Raw genomic sequence first — 12,685 nt, forward strand, 5'->3', positions numbered from 1 at the left:
AACTATATTGGCATCCTTTTTGTTCCTCGTATACAACATTCTGTCTTCTATCTTTGTACCTTTACACAATATTAAGGCATTATATAAATGCTAGCTGTTGTTGCTAGAAACATTTTGAATTTTTTATTTTTAGAGATATCATAAGGTCAGAGCTGTACGTTGGAAATATTAAGCAAATGGAAGTATAGAGGATGGCTTGATTGTAGGACACTGGAGTATGGAAGACGAATTGGAAGGTTATTACATTTGTTTAGGGAAATTCAATGTTAATGAAAAAAAGAATTAGATATTGAAGAGGCAGGATCTACACAGTTTGGGAACTAATTGGAATTTGAAAATTAAAGAGAAAAAAGTCAAAAAAGATTTTTCAAGTTTTAAACCTGAGTAACTGGAAGGATAAATGGTGATTTTTGTAAGGGGGTACCATTTGGGGGCAGGGGATATTGTGAATTGGGTTTGGGGTATATTAAATTTGAAGTCAGTTGGATATCTAAATGGAGATATCTAAAAGGAAGTTGAAAATGTCAGAATGGAGCTCTGGGAAGAGGTTTGATGGTATATGTAGATCTGTTAATCATATTCATAGAGATAATGGCTGACTTGATGATGTCACCAAACCAGAGCATGTGGAGAGAAGAAAGCCAAAGAAAGAACCTCAGAAAATATACATGTTAGAAACTGGATGACTTGCTCATAAAGGAAATTGAGGAGGAGAAGATAGGGAGGTAGAACCACCACAAGATATTTGAAGCTACCTCTGGAGTCAAAGAAGTGGATCCAACCTTTTCGTTATCATTAAGGCATGCTTAGTCCTAGTAAAACCTTTTTGCTTATTTCTTTTATTTAATCAGTGAAGTATTAAAATATAATTCATATTTGAGTGTAGATTTTCAAAAATGCTAACTTTTAATCTTGATTTTAATAGAATGATATTCTATGATACTAATTTGAAAAATAATTTATGGAAGGATAAGTCCTATTTAATAAGCAGGAAACCATCTGCTTTTCATATTCCCACATGTATTTTCACTGAATATTTAATTGCCTACAGACTGATAAAATTGGATTATAATATATCAGTAATCCCATTGAGAAAATTAGTAGAATATAATTCTTTGCGTATACAGAAAGAAGAAATAACAAGTATCTAATATTAACTACAATTTATAAAGAAATGATTCATCATTCCTCTTTTTCTTTCTCTTCATCCTTCCTGAACCAACTTATTTACCCACTCTGTGCTCTACCAGTTAAACTCTGCTACTCATGAGGTTTGTTATGATAAAGGATTGATTTTAAAAATCATCATTTTCAAAATAATAGACCAAGTTCTGGTTTACACAGTGTACGGTGAAGCATAAATATTTAGTCTACTTAGGTTATATCGACACAAAATTTGTATGTTTCCAGTAGTGTAATTAGTCATCCAGTGTTTCTTAAGTGCTTACTAGGTTCCAGGTGCTGTGCCAAGTAGTAGGAGTGCAAATAGAAGCTTAAAGAAAGACAATTCCTGACCCCAAGGAGCTTACATTCTAATGGGGAACACATGAAAAGGAGCTGAAAATGGAGGCTAACCAGTATGGGGGGATGGGAGTCCTGTAGAGATGGATTAGCAGTGCAGCAAAGCAGAGGAATGAAGACATTGTTGGCCTGGACCTCTCCCTAAACTGGAGGTTCTGGGAGGATCTTGCTAGTAAGAGGGAGATTATGTAGGGGTGGTACTCTCCAATATGAGAAACTGAGCAGGATTAGAGTAAGCTCTCAGCGTAAAAAGGCTCCAAGGGCATGGTAGACAAAGTCCTGTGCAGATGAGTTAACAATGTAGCTTGAACAGGAAGGGAAGAAAAGGTGAACATTTTCCATTTACCATTCATTTTCATTAAAGTTAAAACTGGAAAAGAAACGTATAGAGTCCATTTCATTTATTTTAGTCGCAGTATCTCACTCCCACATGTTATGGACTTTATTTTCATTAGAAATTCTATTTGATGTTTTATTCAAATGGTAGTGTCTGAATGCAAATTTGATTTAATATATATTTTTTGAATTGGCTAGGTATTATTTAGTTCTTTGAAAACTATCAAACCAGTTAAGTATGTAAACATAGCTTCCTGTCTCCTTGAAAAACTCTTATTTTCCCCACTTCTGGACACCATAGTGTTCTTTGTATAGTAAGGTTTTTTTTATTATTATTTATGAGCTGATTACTTGGTTTATATATTTTCTTGGCCCCTTCTTCCTCCTTCTACCTCCTGCTGTCTGCCTTTTGGTTATCTCATTACTTACTGTTATTTCCACTGGAGTGAATCTAGAGTGATAAAGTAGCCCAAACTCTAATTACTTTTAATTGTTTATAGTATCAACTAAGTAGATTGATATTATTGAGAATAAAAACAATATGGGGTTGATTTTTGTATTTCCATTAGCTATACTATGTTTTATCTTATTAATCAATTAAAAGAAAATATTATATCTACATATAAGTATATAATTCTAGCAGTAAATATAGTTGAGGGATTAGGAAATGTTGTATTTTTCCTTTTGTTTGTTTCCCCATTTAGAAAAAGGAGATGATTATCTTGGCATACTTTAATCTATTTTCACAGAGCCTTTCACAGTAGCAAAGTGTTCACAGGAAATAACACTATCATTGTCCCCTTTAAAGCATTTACTTTTATGGTCAAAATCCACTTCACATTAAGAACAAATACAGAGAGTCACAACAGAATAAAATGGGAATAATTTGGGGGTCCTTTCGTGAGAGGCAATTATATGTATAGATAACACCATAGTATTGTTATCCATTGTTTTAAAATACATTTTCTTTTTTTTAAATAGTCAATAGCAATTCTTTCTAATGTTTATGCACTATTATATATTATGCACAAATATTTCCCAATTACATTAACATTTTTTAACATTCATTTAAAAATATTTTGAGTTTCAAACTTTTTAATAAAATACATTTTCTTAAAGGACAAAGAGTAATTCATTTAATTTTAATTTCTGTATGCACCTAAAACAACTGAGCTCTCAAATTTGGAGTGAGAATTTAAAATAATCTAAAAGAAAATACTAATGGACAAATTACTTTGTTAAAACACATTTTTTCTTTCTATGAACAAACAATAAACTATAAAAACAAAAATAGAAGTTACAGATATTAGTCACTATATTAGGCAGTTTTGCTTAATAGGTTTTTTTCCTGCTCAAATAAATAGGTTCTCTTGGAGATGACTTTTTTGGAAAGTGATGATGTATCTGAATAAAAGACATCAATAAAAGAATTTAAAGGATAAGAAAAACTATAAATAGGTTTATTGGTGTGTAATGATGAAATGCTTCAAATATAATGACATTCCTGTTCTTCCATTGCTAGACAAGGGCATCAGCTGCAGACATATCTGCTAATTTTTCTATTGTTAAGAAATATAAAGCTTGAATGTTACAGTACTGCATCACATTGTATTGTTGTGAAACATAGTTTATGATAGGCATGGCCCAAATCATGAGGGTATCAAGGCTTGAGATGAGATGAGGTGATCGCTCTGCACAGCTCTGCAGGAGTTAGGATAGATACCCAGGTGTGGGCATCATACTGTATGCCATATACAAAGGAAAGTACAAGGACTTTTTTTAGAGTAAGTAGTTCAAAGTGAGCATTGAAAACAGTGTGACCTGGCACAATATACTGAGACCACATAACTTCATAAAATCAAAGTAAAAGACAGGCCATCCTACAATGAGCCTACTTTTTTTTTCTTTCCTGATCAGTAGTTTCTTCATGAGGACTCTATATATTTTGATCTGATAGAATTGTTAGATTGCTTGATCAAATGGAAGTTTTGTGAATTTAATTTTGAGAAGCTGTTTGTTATCTACCTATGTTTATATTTTTATTTCTCTCTTGATTTATTCATCTGTATAAACATCTAGCAATTCATTTGTTTATTTAGATTGGTTCACTTATTAGTACTTATTGAAAGCAACAACAAATTAATGTTATCTAGGTTCAATTAGGCCCTTCCCTATATACAGGAATACTTTAATTAATTCCTGATTTATTCCCTGTCACATTCTGAATAGTAGTCCTAAATCATATCTACTTTCCTTAGGTTCCCCAAATCTATTCTTTACCCACTCTTTCTTAGAGAACGATATTGTCTGCTACTTTATTTAGAAGGGTGTGATCATCCAACCCAAGGTCCTTTATGGGACTTTCTTCATATATACAGACTTCTCTTTTTTTGTGTCTCATTCCTTGTTCCCGTCTTGGAGGAAGTGATTGTCTTATTTCTTCTGTATTTCTGCTCTGGATCCCATCCTTACTGTCTCTTCCTAGATAGAGATTCACTTCATCCATCATTTCTTCTCTTTATCTATTGGCTCCTTTCCTGCCAAACATGCTTATTCTATTGTCCATACCCCTGCCAATAATCTTCCTTAATGCACAGATCTAACCATAATAGTTCCTGCTTTAATACCTTGGTGTTTCTTTTTAGCTTATCTGACCAAATAGAAATCCCTGACACATAAAAAATCCCCTCCCACAATCTGGTTCTCATCTATTATCCCAATTTTAATTCATACTACTTAATCTTCATATTTTCTATGTCTTAGCCAACATAGACTGCCAGCTATTCTCTAATATTAACCTAATGTCTCCCACTTTTGTGAACTTGCATAAGCCTCTTTACCATGCCAGGAATATGCATCCTCCTCATCAATAACTGCTGAAATCATTATCTTTCTTCAAAGGTAAGCTCAATGACTATATCCTTCATATAGGCTTCTTTGATTCAGCTAAAAATCTTTTCTCTTACATCAGACTTTCCTGGAGCATTTTGTCAAGACCTCTGCTTTGCCCCCATAAGAGCCTTCTTTGAATCATATTAGTCTATCTAAAAGTCATTCCCCATCCATTGAGCACAAGCTTCCTTGATAATAAGATCTATACTACTTTATATTTCTAGAGCCTAGAACAGTGTGGTTTTCCCATGCCTCATTTAAGAAATGTCTATTGAATTGAAATTGAGTATAATAATAACAAGGTATAGAAATGGCCATTATTTGAAATCATTTGCATGCTGTCAGAGAGGGGCATCACATTCACTTTCCTTTTACCTCAAACACCATCCAGTTTTAGCACTATATATGTTTTTCATATCATTAATTTTTTGGAGTAGATATAGCACTGCCTTTGGACCCAATTTAATTGTCTTTGTAAACTCTTAGTTTCTAAAACAAATGCTTCAGATTCTTCAGTGTCTCCCTTCCCTGGGAACCAATACTCAGTTTTTCTTAAATCATATGAAAAACTATTCAAAGAGTTCAGTTCTTTGAGAAACTTAGAAAATGATGTCTATTTTAGTTAGCCACCAAGCATTTTTTAAGTTTTTACTATGTGCTCACAACTGTACTAAGCTGCAAAGAAAGTTAAAAATACCATTCCTGCTCTCAGGGCACTTACATTCTAATAGAGGGAGGCAGCACTTGAATAATGGGAAACATGAATAGATGGAAGGCAATGTCCTAGGGAAACAGTAGGGGAAACTATGAAAGACACCCTGAAGAATGTAGGCTAACTCTCAAAGGAAGCCATAGAAACTAAGAGGTAGAGGTGAGGAGGGAGAGCATTGTAGGCATTTTACCTAAGTAAAACACGAAGAAGGATGGAGATGGATAAGGAATGCCATATGTAAGGACTAGCAAATAGGCCAGTCTGCGTGATAATATAAGTAGAAGAGAATCAAGTGGAAGAAGACTGAAAGATAGGAAGGGACTAGGTTGTGAGGAGTTTTAAATGTCAAAGAATCAAATTTATTTTTTATTTATTCTAGAACTCAGATTCATAACCAAGTGAACTTGTTTTTTGTTGCATTGTTTGCTTACATTTTTATAACTATATTCCAATATGACCGTTTTTCTGTGTAGTCCTACATATTTTACTTTATATATTTAAAAAAAATATTCTAAGAAGGGATATGTAGGCTTCATCTCACTGCAAAGTGTCCAAGACACAAATATGGTTAAGAACTCCTATGCAAGAGGTAATAGGGAACCAGCGTAGTTTGTTGAGTAGAGTGATGGCATGCAACATAATGTCATTTATGCTTGTTGGAGTGGAGAAGTTAGGAAGATACTTCAATTAGGATTATCCCTAGATTGTGAAAATGTAAGCAAAAGAAGAAGCCTATTACTTATTTTCTGGGGTGTTTCCTCACCCACTCTTTGTTTGCAAATTTCCAAAAGCAGTCAGGCCAACTTTTACTACAGAAGCTGAAAACACACATTTTCCTATGGAATTTAGCCAGTATTAAACTAGTCAGAAAAGAACATTTTAGTTTTGTAAAGACATTTGTTATTATTTTTGCTGTTATTTTGAACAAACATCATTAACTTTGTTAATGCACAGATCAACTCCTCCAAATAATTCTAATAGCGTCTAGTTATTTTATTCCAAGTAAAAGGGGTTCCCTAAACTCCATATTTCTTGTGTAGACTTTTCTTTTCAGGATGAAGTTACTGGTGTATATAGGGTATAAATTACCAAGGAAAAGGAAGCAGACGACATTGTTTTCCCAGCACATAAGTACCATACTGGATGTGATTTCATGCATACATTACTGAGTGTTAGTAAAACTAGAGCAGACACCCACTTGCAGTCGTAAAGTTCTCTCTGTGGCTCCTAAGGGACCCATGAGCTTTTTATACAGTTGCACAGCTGGTTTATGTGTACCATTTCAAATGGGCAGAACTCAGCCTTCTGCATTTGCCTTGAAACTATTTGATGGCTGGAAACTTGTCTGCAATGCAGCTTTTCAAAGAATTACATGTTTTAGCAGTCAAAGACAATGCCAAATGATTCTTTTAGAAAAAAAACAACAAGATTTTTTTAGTCAATAAAATATAAAAATGATTTTGAAATTGGAACTAAACCAGGTGGTATATTTATACTCAGGCTGAAATTTCACAAAAAGAGTGTGTTGTCATTTTTTTTTTTTGAGATATAAGTGATTATCCTACAGATATTCCATGTTTAAAATAAGGATTAAAGTAATTTATTTGGTGAGAAATTTTTCACATCAACATAAAGCAGGGAAGAATATGGTGGAATTAGCTGTCCTGGATGCTTTCTACCTTTTTAGCCCTTTTAAAACTCTAGTTAGTTTTCCTCTGATGTTATGAATATAGGTTTCTGGATTTAGCAGAGAGTTCTGCCCATAAACAGTGAATCTTCCCAGACAGTATGTAGTGTGAAGAGTTTCCCTCCTACCTCCTGCTCTTTCTGGAACAGAACACTTCCATAGAATCTCTCTTCAATGATCTGAGTGTTATTTTTAATCACCCTGTATTTTTTAAATGCTGATAAGTAATTTTATCGGTCACGTTGCCCAATAAAATTTTAAACATCTCCCAATATGCCACAAATGAGAAACAATTCATATGCTTACCAACCACAAAATATTAAGTCAGTAAGTCTGAAATCCAAATAACTGAAAGGTTCTGTCTTAGGTAGGATAGCAGCTACGCATGACTCTTAGCATGGCAAGATCACTATGTAAGACTGAAGGAGGATTGTTTACTAACCTACATGTGCAACATGTATTGCCTTTAGTACTCATAAGGAGATAAACATGAGAATTTGAGCTTATATTAGAATGGATTTATTCCCTTAAATTTCTCAAATTATCAATGACATTTTATTTTGTAAAGAGGGCTTCTTTCTAGAATCTGTTGCTGCGGATGTCTTTAAACATCTTTGAAAGATGTTGATGTAGGTTCTGAAAGTGTGGTCCAGGGATCTCTGGGAATCTCTGAGATTCTTTCATGAGTTCTGTAATATCAGAACTATTTTTGCAATAACTCTAAAGATTTTTAGTTTCTAATGTGGTAAGTATAGAACAATATGACCCACAATAATTTTTAAGAGTGTAAATGGGTGATGAAACTAAAATGTTTGAGAACTGTTGGTGTAGAAGAGAAATAGAAGAAGAATCAGGATACTTGCATTCTAGGTCAGGATTTGCTAATCACTACCTGATCATTCTTGGTCTAATTACATTTGTATGGCTCACTTTCCTTATCCATCAAATGAAGAGATTAGATTAAATGACCTTTTAACTCCTTTGTAAAAAGCTATGATTTTCTGTATAGAAACTACTTTTATTATATAAAATTATAAATATATTTTATATTATAATGCCATAAGAAGTAATATCTAGTTTGTATGGCTATATTCCATTCCAAGGAGGGTCAGATTTTTGTATAGACCTATTATTAAGGGAGATATTTGAATTATTTCCAAATTAATAAGGATCTACATCAATTTTGGACTGTTTGGCCTTGTTCTCCCCTGCAGATGGGAGTGCATGGAGATAAACTGGATTTTTTTCTCCATATTCTTTCTGTTCCCATTATTCTACAATGATTATTCACTCATTAATTCAATAATCATTTATGAAGCACTTCTTGTGTGGAGAACACTGTATTAAAGGTTGGGAGCACCAGAAATAAGCTGGTAAGTGTCTAAAAACCAGCTCTCCAAGAAAAAAAATGTTCACGTGATATAATTGTAAGTTTTATCTGTATTATTCACATTTTCTTCATTACTCTAAGTTTAGAGTCTAGTCAATAAAAAAAAAACATGATAAATAATACCCTGATTTTTTAACATTTGCCCATTTCATATCGTACAAATGTTCACAGTGAAAATTTGACAAATTGGTTTCCTGAGCAGGTGCCACTTCAACCCTGGTCATGTTCTTAGAGTTTCTTTGTAGCTTGGTCCCTGCCTCCATAGAGATTTCAGGTTCCTAGGGGGAAATTTGAGCTCATAATCCTCTATTTATTAAAAAGTGTAACATTTCCCGAAATTTCCACAGATGTTATATTTGGTTTCCTGCAATCAAAATGGGCTGAAATACAAAGATAAAATGAAATAACTCTTATTAATTCCTATTTTTGAAACATTAATGATAGTGTAAGTTGTTTTATGTCTGTAAATATCTAACTGGATAACTGTGATCATAGTTAATTGATTCCTATAATCAGTGGGATTGCCTTAAAAGAGTCATTTAATTTGAGGTTACGGAATGAATTCATAGTGAAAATGAAATTCACTTAACGGCATATTTTCATATTCTAAACTTTCATGTTCATCATGAAGAAAATGATTGGAAAAATGCATTTCATACACGTCTAGCTTTTATCCTAGGTGGGAGTATGGGTTTTCTGGCAAATTCAGTTAGATTCAATTCAACAAACATTTATTAAGTACCTACCATGGTCAAAGCGCTGTGTTCTCTGTTGGAGAACAGAATACTCCACACCTTCAAGCAGCTTACATTCCCCCTGGATGAATTCATTAGATTTACAACTTGAACACAAAATAGATTTGCTCTCAGAATATCACATTGTTTATACTTTGTTAGTATTTGATTCCTACAGCAGAGGAAGGGGAAGGTTTTTTTCACTATTTCAAACTAGAGTTAACCCAATTCATTACTTTCTTTCATGATTTCATGGTATAATAGCGTAATAATGTGATCTCTCTCACCGCTTTCCTCATCTCTCCCCTCCCTTCCTCCAAAAGTATTTAACAGGAAAGCTCTATCAAGCTTAAACCATATCACCCTAGATGAAACAATACGTATTTAGGAAAAACCTGTTCACATGTTTGTAACTGATACATGTCCCCCTTTGCAGGTTTTCAAGTTGTAAGCTCCCCTGAAACTGTGTGGGAGGAAAACCCTCTGAAACTTCTAGATAACAAAAACATTTTTTTACTCTTATGATGATGGAAAATAATTTGTGCCATTTAAACCTATGAACTATATTTTAGAGGACAGAGGATCAGGTCAAGCTCTATATATTTGAAATTATATGCATCTATATCTATCTCTCTGTTTGTGTATGTGTATTTTTATATGTATAGTGTTGTTGTTCAGTGATTTTAGTTGTGTCTGACTCTTTGTGATCCCACCTTGGGTTTTCTTGGTGAAGACCTTGGAGTAGTTTGCCATTTCCTTCTCTATAGCTTATTTTACAGATAAAAAAACTGAGACAAACAGGGGTAAATGACTTGCCCAAGGTCACACAGCTAGTAAGTGACTGAACTCAGGTCTTTCTGACTCCAGGCCTGACTCTCTATCCATTGTACCACCTACCTGCCTATACACACATATACATACATATACATTATGTAAATATATATGTACATATATATACACACACATATATATGCATATTATATATATATAATCAACTCCTATTTAATCCCTTAGATTCTTAAAAAAGTAAAACTTATAATTCTTAAAAATGAACAAACTTTCTTTTCTTAATGCTTTCATTATTATTTTAAAAATGCACAACCTATCCTGAAAGCTCTTTAAAACCTTTTCTGAGTTTTTTTTCCCATTTGTATCAGAATGATAGTAGTGCCTGGTAATTGCAGGTTAGTGGCTCTTTAAAACACAAAGTACTGTAACATTAGAGGTAATGACATCTTTTCCCCATGACTTTGCCTTTTATAGAAAGTCCATCTGCAAAAATCCATTTGCTGTGAGAAGTATCAATTCTTACTGTCTGCTACAGACAATGCAGTAAAGTTCCTCTAGTTTAACACATTTTTAGTCAACTTCATAGGGGTTTCTTTTTGGAAGATTTGTGGCATCATAATTTCAGAATCTAATCTCTTGCTTGACAGTTGAGAAGGCTTTGGTCTCTGAGAGGAAGCAAAAAAGTTAAAATTGCAAAAATGAATGTTGTACCTAGGTCATCCAATTTGTAATGTGGATACAGAATGGTGCAGTGTGGTTTTACTTATCACACTATGTGGGGTTTTTATCAGACTACATGTATCAAATGCTGTAATGTCATTAAAAAGAAGGCAATTACTTGAATGAGTCAAATTTCCTTGCTTATCCTCCTGCCTCATTGTTTTTAAAGGTAAGACAACCTTACATATGTGCTAAATCATACGTGATTCCAGATGAAAGATATTGTGGCATATGAAATGTTACCGCTGTAACTGAGTCTATTGCAGCTGCTGTTAAATATCTGGAAGATTCATTGTAGCCTTCAAATTAGAGTCACTGTCTTGTGACTCACTGTTGCTTTGGGAAGGTCATAATTGTACACTGTGTACACTGTACCTTATGTAAACAAATATTCTACATCCAAAGGAAGTCTTGGGGTCATTATAGGCTTTATTGCATCAAGGTCATTATGATTTTTCTGTAATATAGTATTTATCATTGACTCTGCCAAATAGTTAGACTTAGGATCCTTTATTGATGAGTAATTTTTTTGCCTTTTATCTGGAATTTCAGATCCATCTGCTCCACAAGCTCCAGCTAACCTCAGAATTGCCAACTCCACTACTAACAGTGATGGAAGTGTGACTGTAAGGATTATTTGGGATATGCCAGAAGAACCTGACATCCCTGTGCATCACTACAAAGTCTTTTGGAGTTGGACAGTCAACAGCAAGTCCGTTGTGCCATCTAAAAAGAAAAGAAGAAAGACAACTGATGGGGTAAGGTACAAATTAGAAAGAGAGTTAATGTTCTCAGTGTGCTGGAAAAGAAAAAGAGTCCTATAGATATAAGAAGTAAGGTTCTAGTGAGATTAGAGACAGAAATGAAAGAAATCATGTGTGTGTGTGTGTGTGTGTGTGTGTGTGTGTTTGTGTGTATGTGGGGGGAGAGAGAGAGAGACAGACAGACAGACAGAGATAGACAGAGAGACGGATAGATGGAAAGAGGGAGAGGGAGAGAGAAAGGGAGGGAGGGAGGGAAGGAGGGAGAACATGAACATTTTGGCAGTTTTGCTTCTTGGTTTTAGAAGAAGAAATATAGTTCAATTTCTTTTTCAGCTCATGCCCAAGTGACAGTGACAGTTCACAGAAATGGAAGGAACATTTTCAATTATTTTTATCACAGATGTTTAGGACCTGAAAAGGCAGTAACCCAGAGTTGTTCATCCATAGATGTGGGGCTTTGGTTTTTTAGCATTCCTGTAAATGGAAGAAGAAACATACATTTTGTTTATATGCCATCATATTTGCATCTGTAATCCTGTTCCTTGAAAACTCAACAGACAAGCAAATAATCTTTTGGGGAATCTTAATCTTTCTCTGTCTCTCTGTCTCTGTCTCTCTCTCTCTTCCCACCCACACATCTACCAAAACTAATTAGTATAGTTTATTGCCCAGAAGAAAACAAATAAAATTCCTTTTGAAGCATTTCACTGAAATGAGATTTCAATAACATTGAACATCTTGGGCCATATGCAATAACTGATATAAAACAACTGATCTGGTTTATTTAATGTTCCTTTAGTATACAATGTTTTAATATCACAATATTGTAGCAGCATGAAAAGTGCCTTCTCCTACGACGCCTTTCCAATGTCCCATTATGGTGTCAAGAGGATCCTCAAGTCTTGAAGGGTATGCCAGTAGAGCATTAAACTCCTGGTTGGCACATTAAATTAGAAAGATTTTGAATACTGGATTGGTGACACTACTCTTCACCTGTCATCTGGGGAAAAGCATATGTCAGATTGAGACACTCATCATAAGATTGGCACCACATGATTGTTTTTATTCTTGGCCACAACTCATGAAACTATCCTTAATGTCATTGAGATGCTATGATTTACACTGATCAGAGATCATAGA

The 12,685-nt window shown here is 34.1% G+C and overlaps 1 protein-coding gene across 1 annotated transcript in view; it reads left to right on the forward strand.

Annotated features, from left to right (window-relative positions):
- The window catches only part of ANOS1 (anosmin 1), a 253,812-nt gene that overhangs the window by 188,599 nt on the left and 52,528 nt on the right, over positions 1-12,685 (forward strand). The window contains exon 7 of the mRNA XM_072614427.1: positions 11,334-11,539. Within this exon, the coding sequence (XP_072470528.1) occupies positions 11,334-11,539 (206 nt within the window). The remainder of the gene's footprint in view (positions 1-11,333; positions 11,540-12,685) is intronic.

This window comes from Notamacropus eugenii, chromosome 5 (genome assembly GCF_028372415.1).
Source record: "Notamacropus eugenii isolate mMacEug1 chromosome 5, mMacEug1.pri_v2, whole genome shotgun sequence".
NCBI lineage: Eukaryota > Metazoa > Chordata > Mammalia > Diprotodontia > Macropodidae > Notamacropus > Notamacropus eugenii.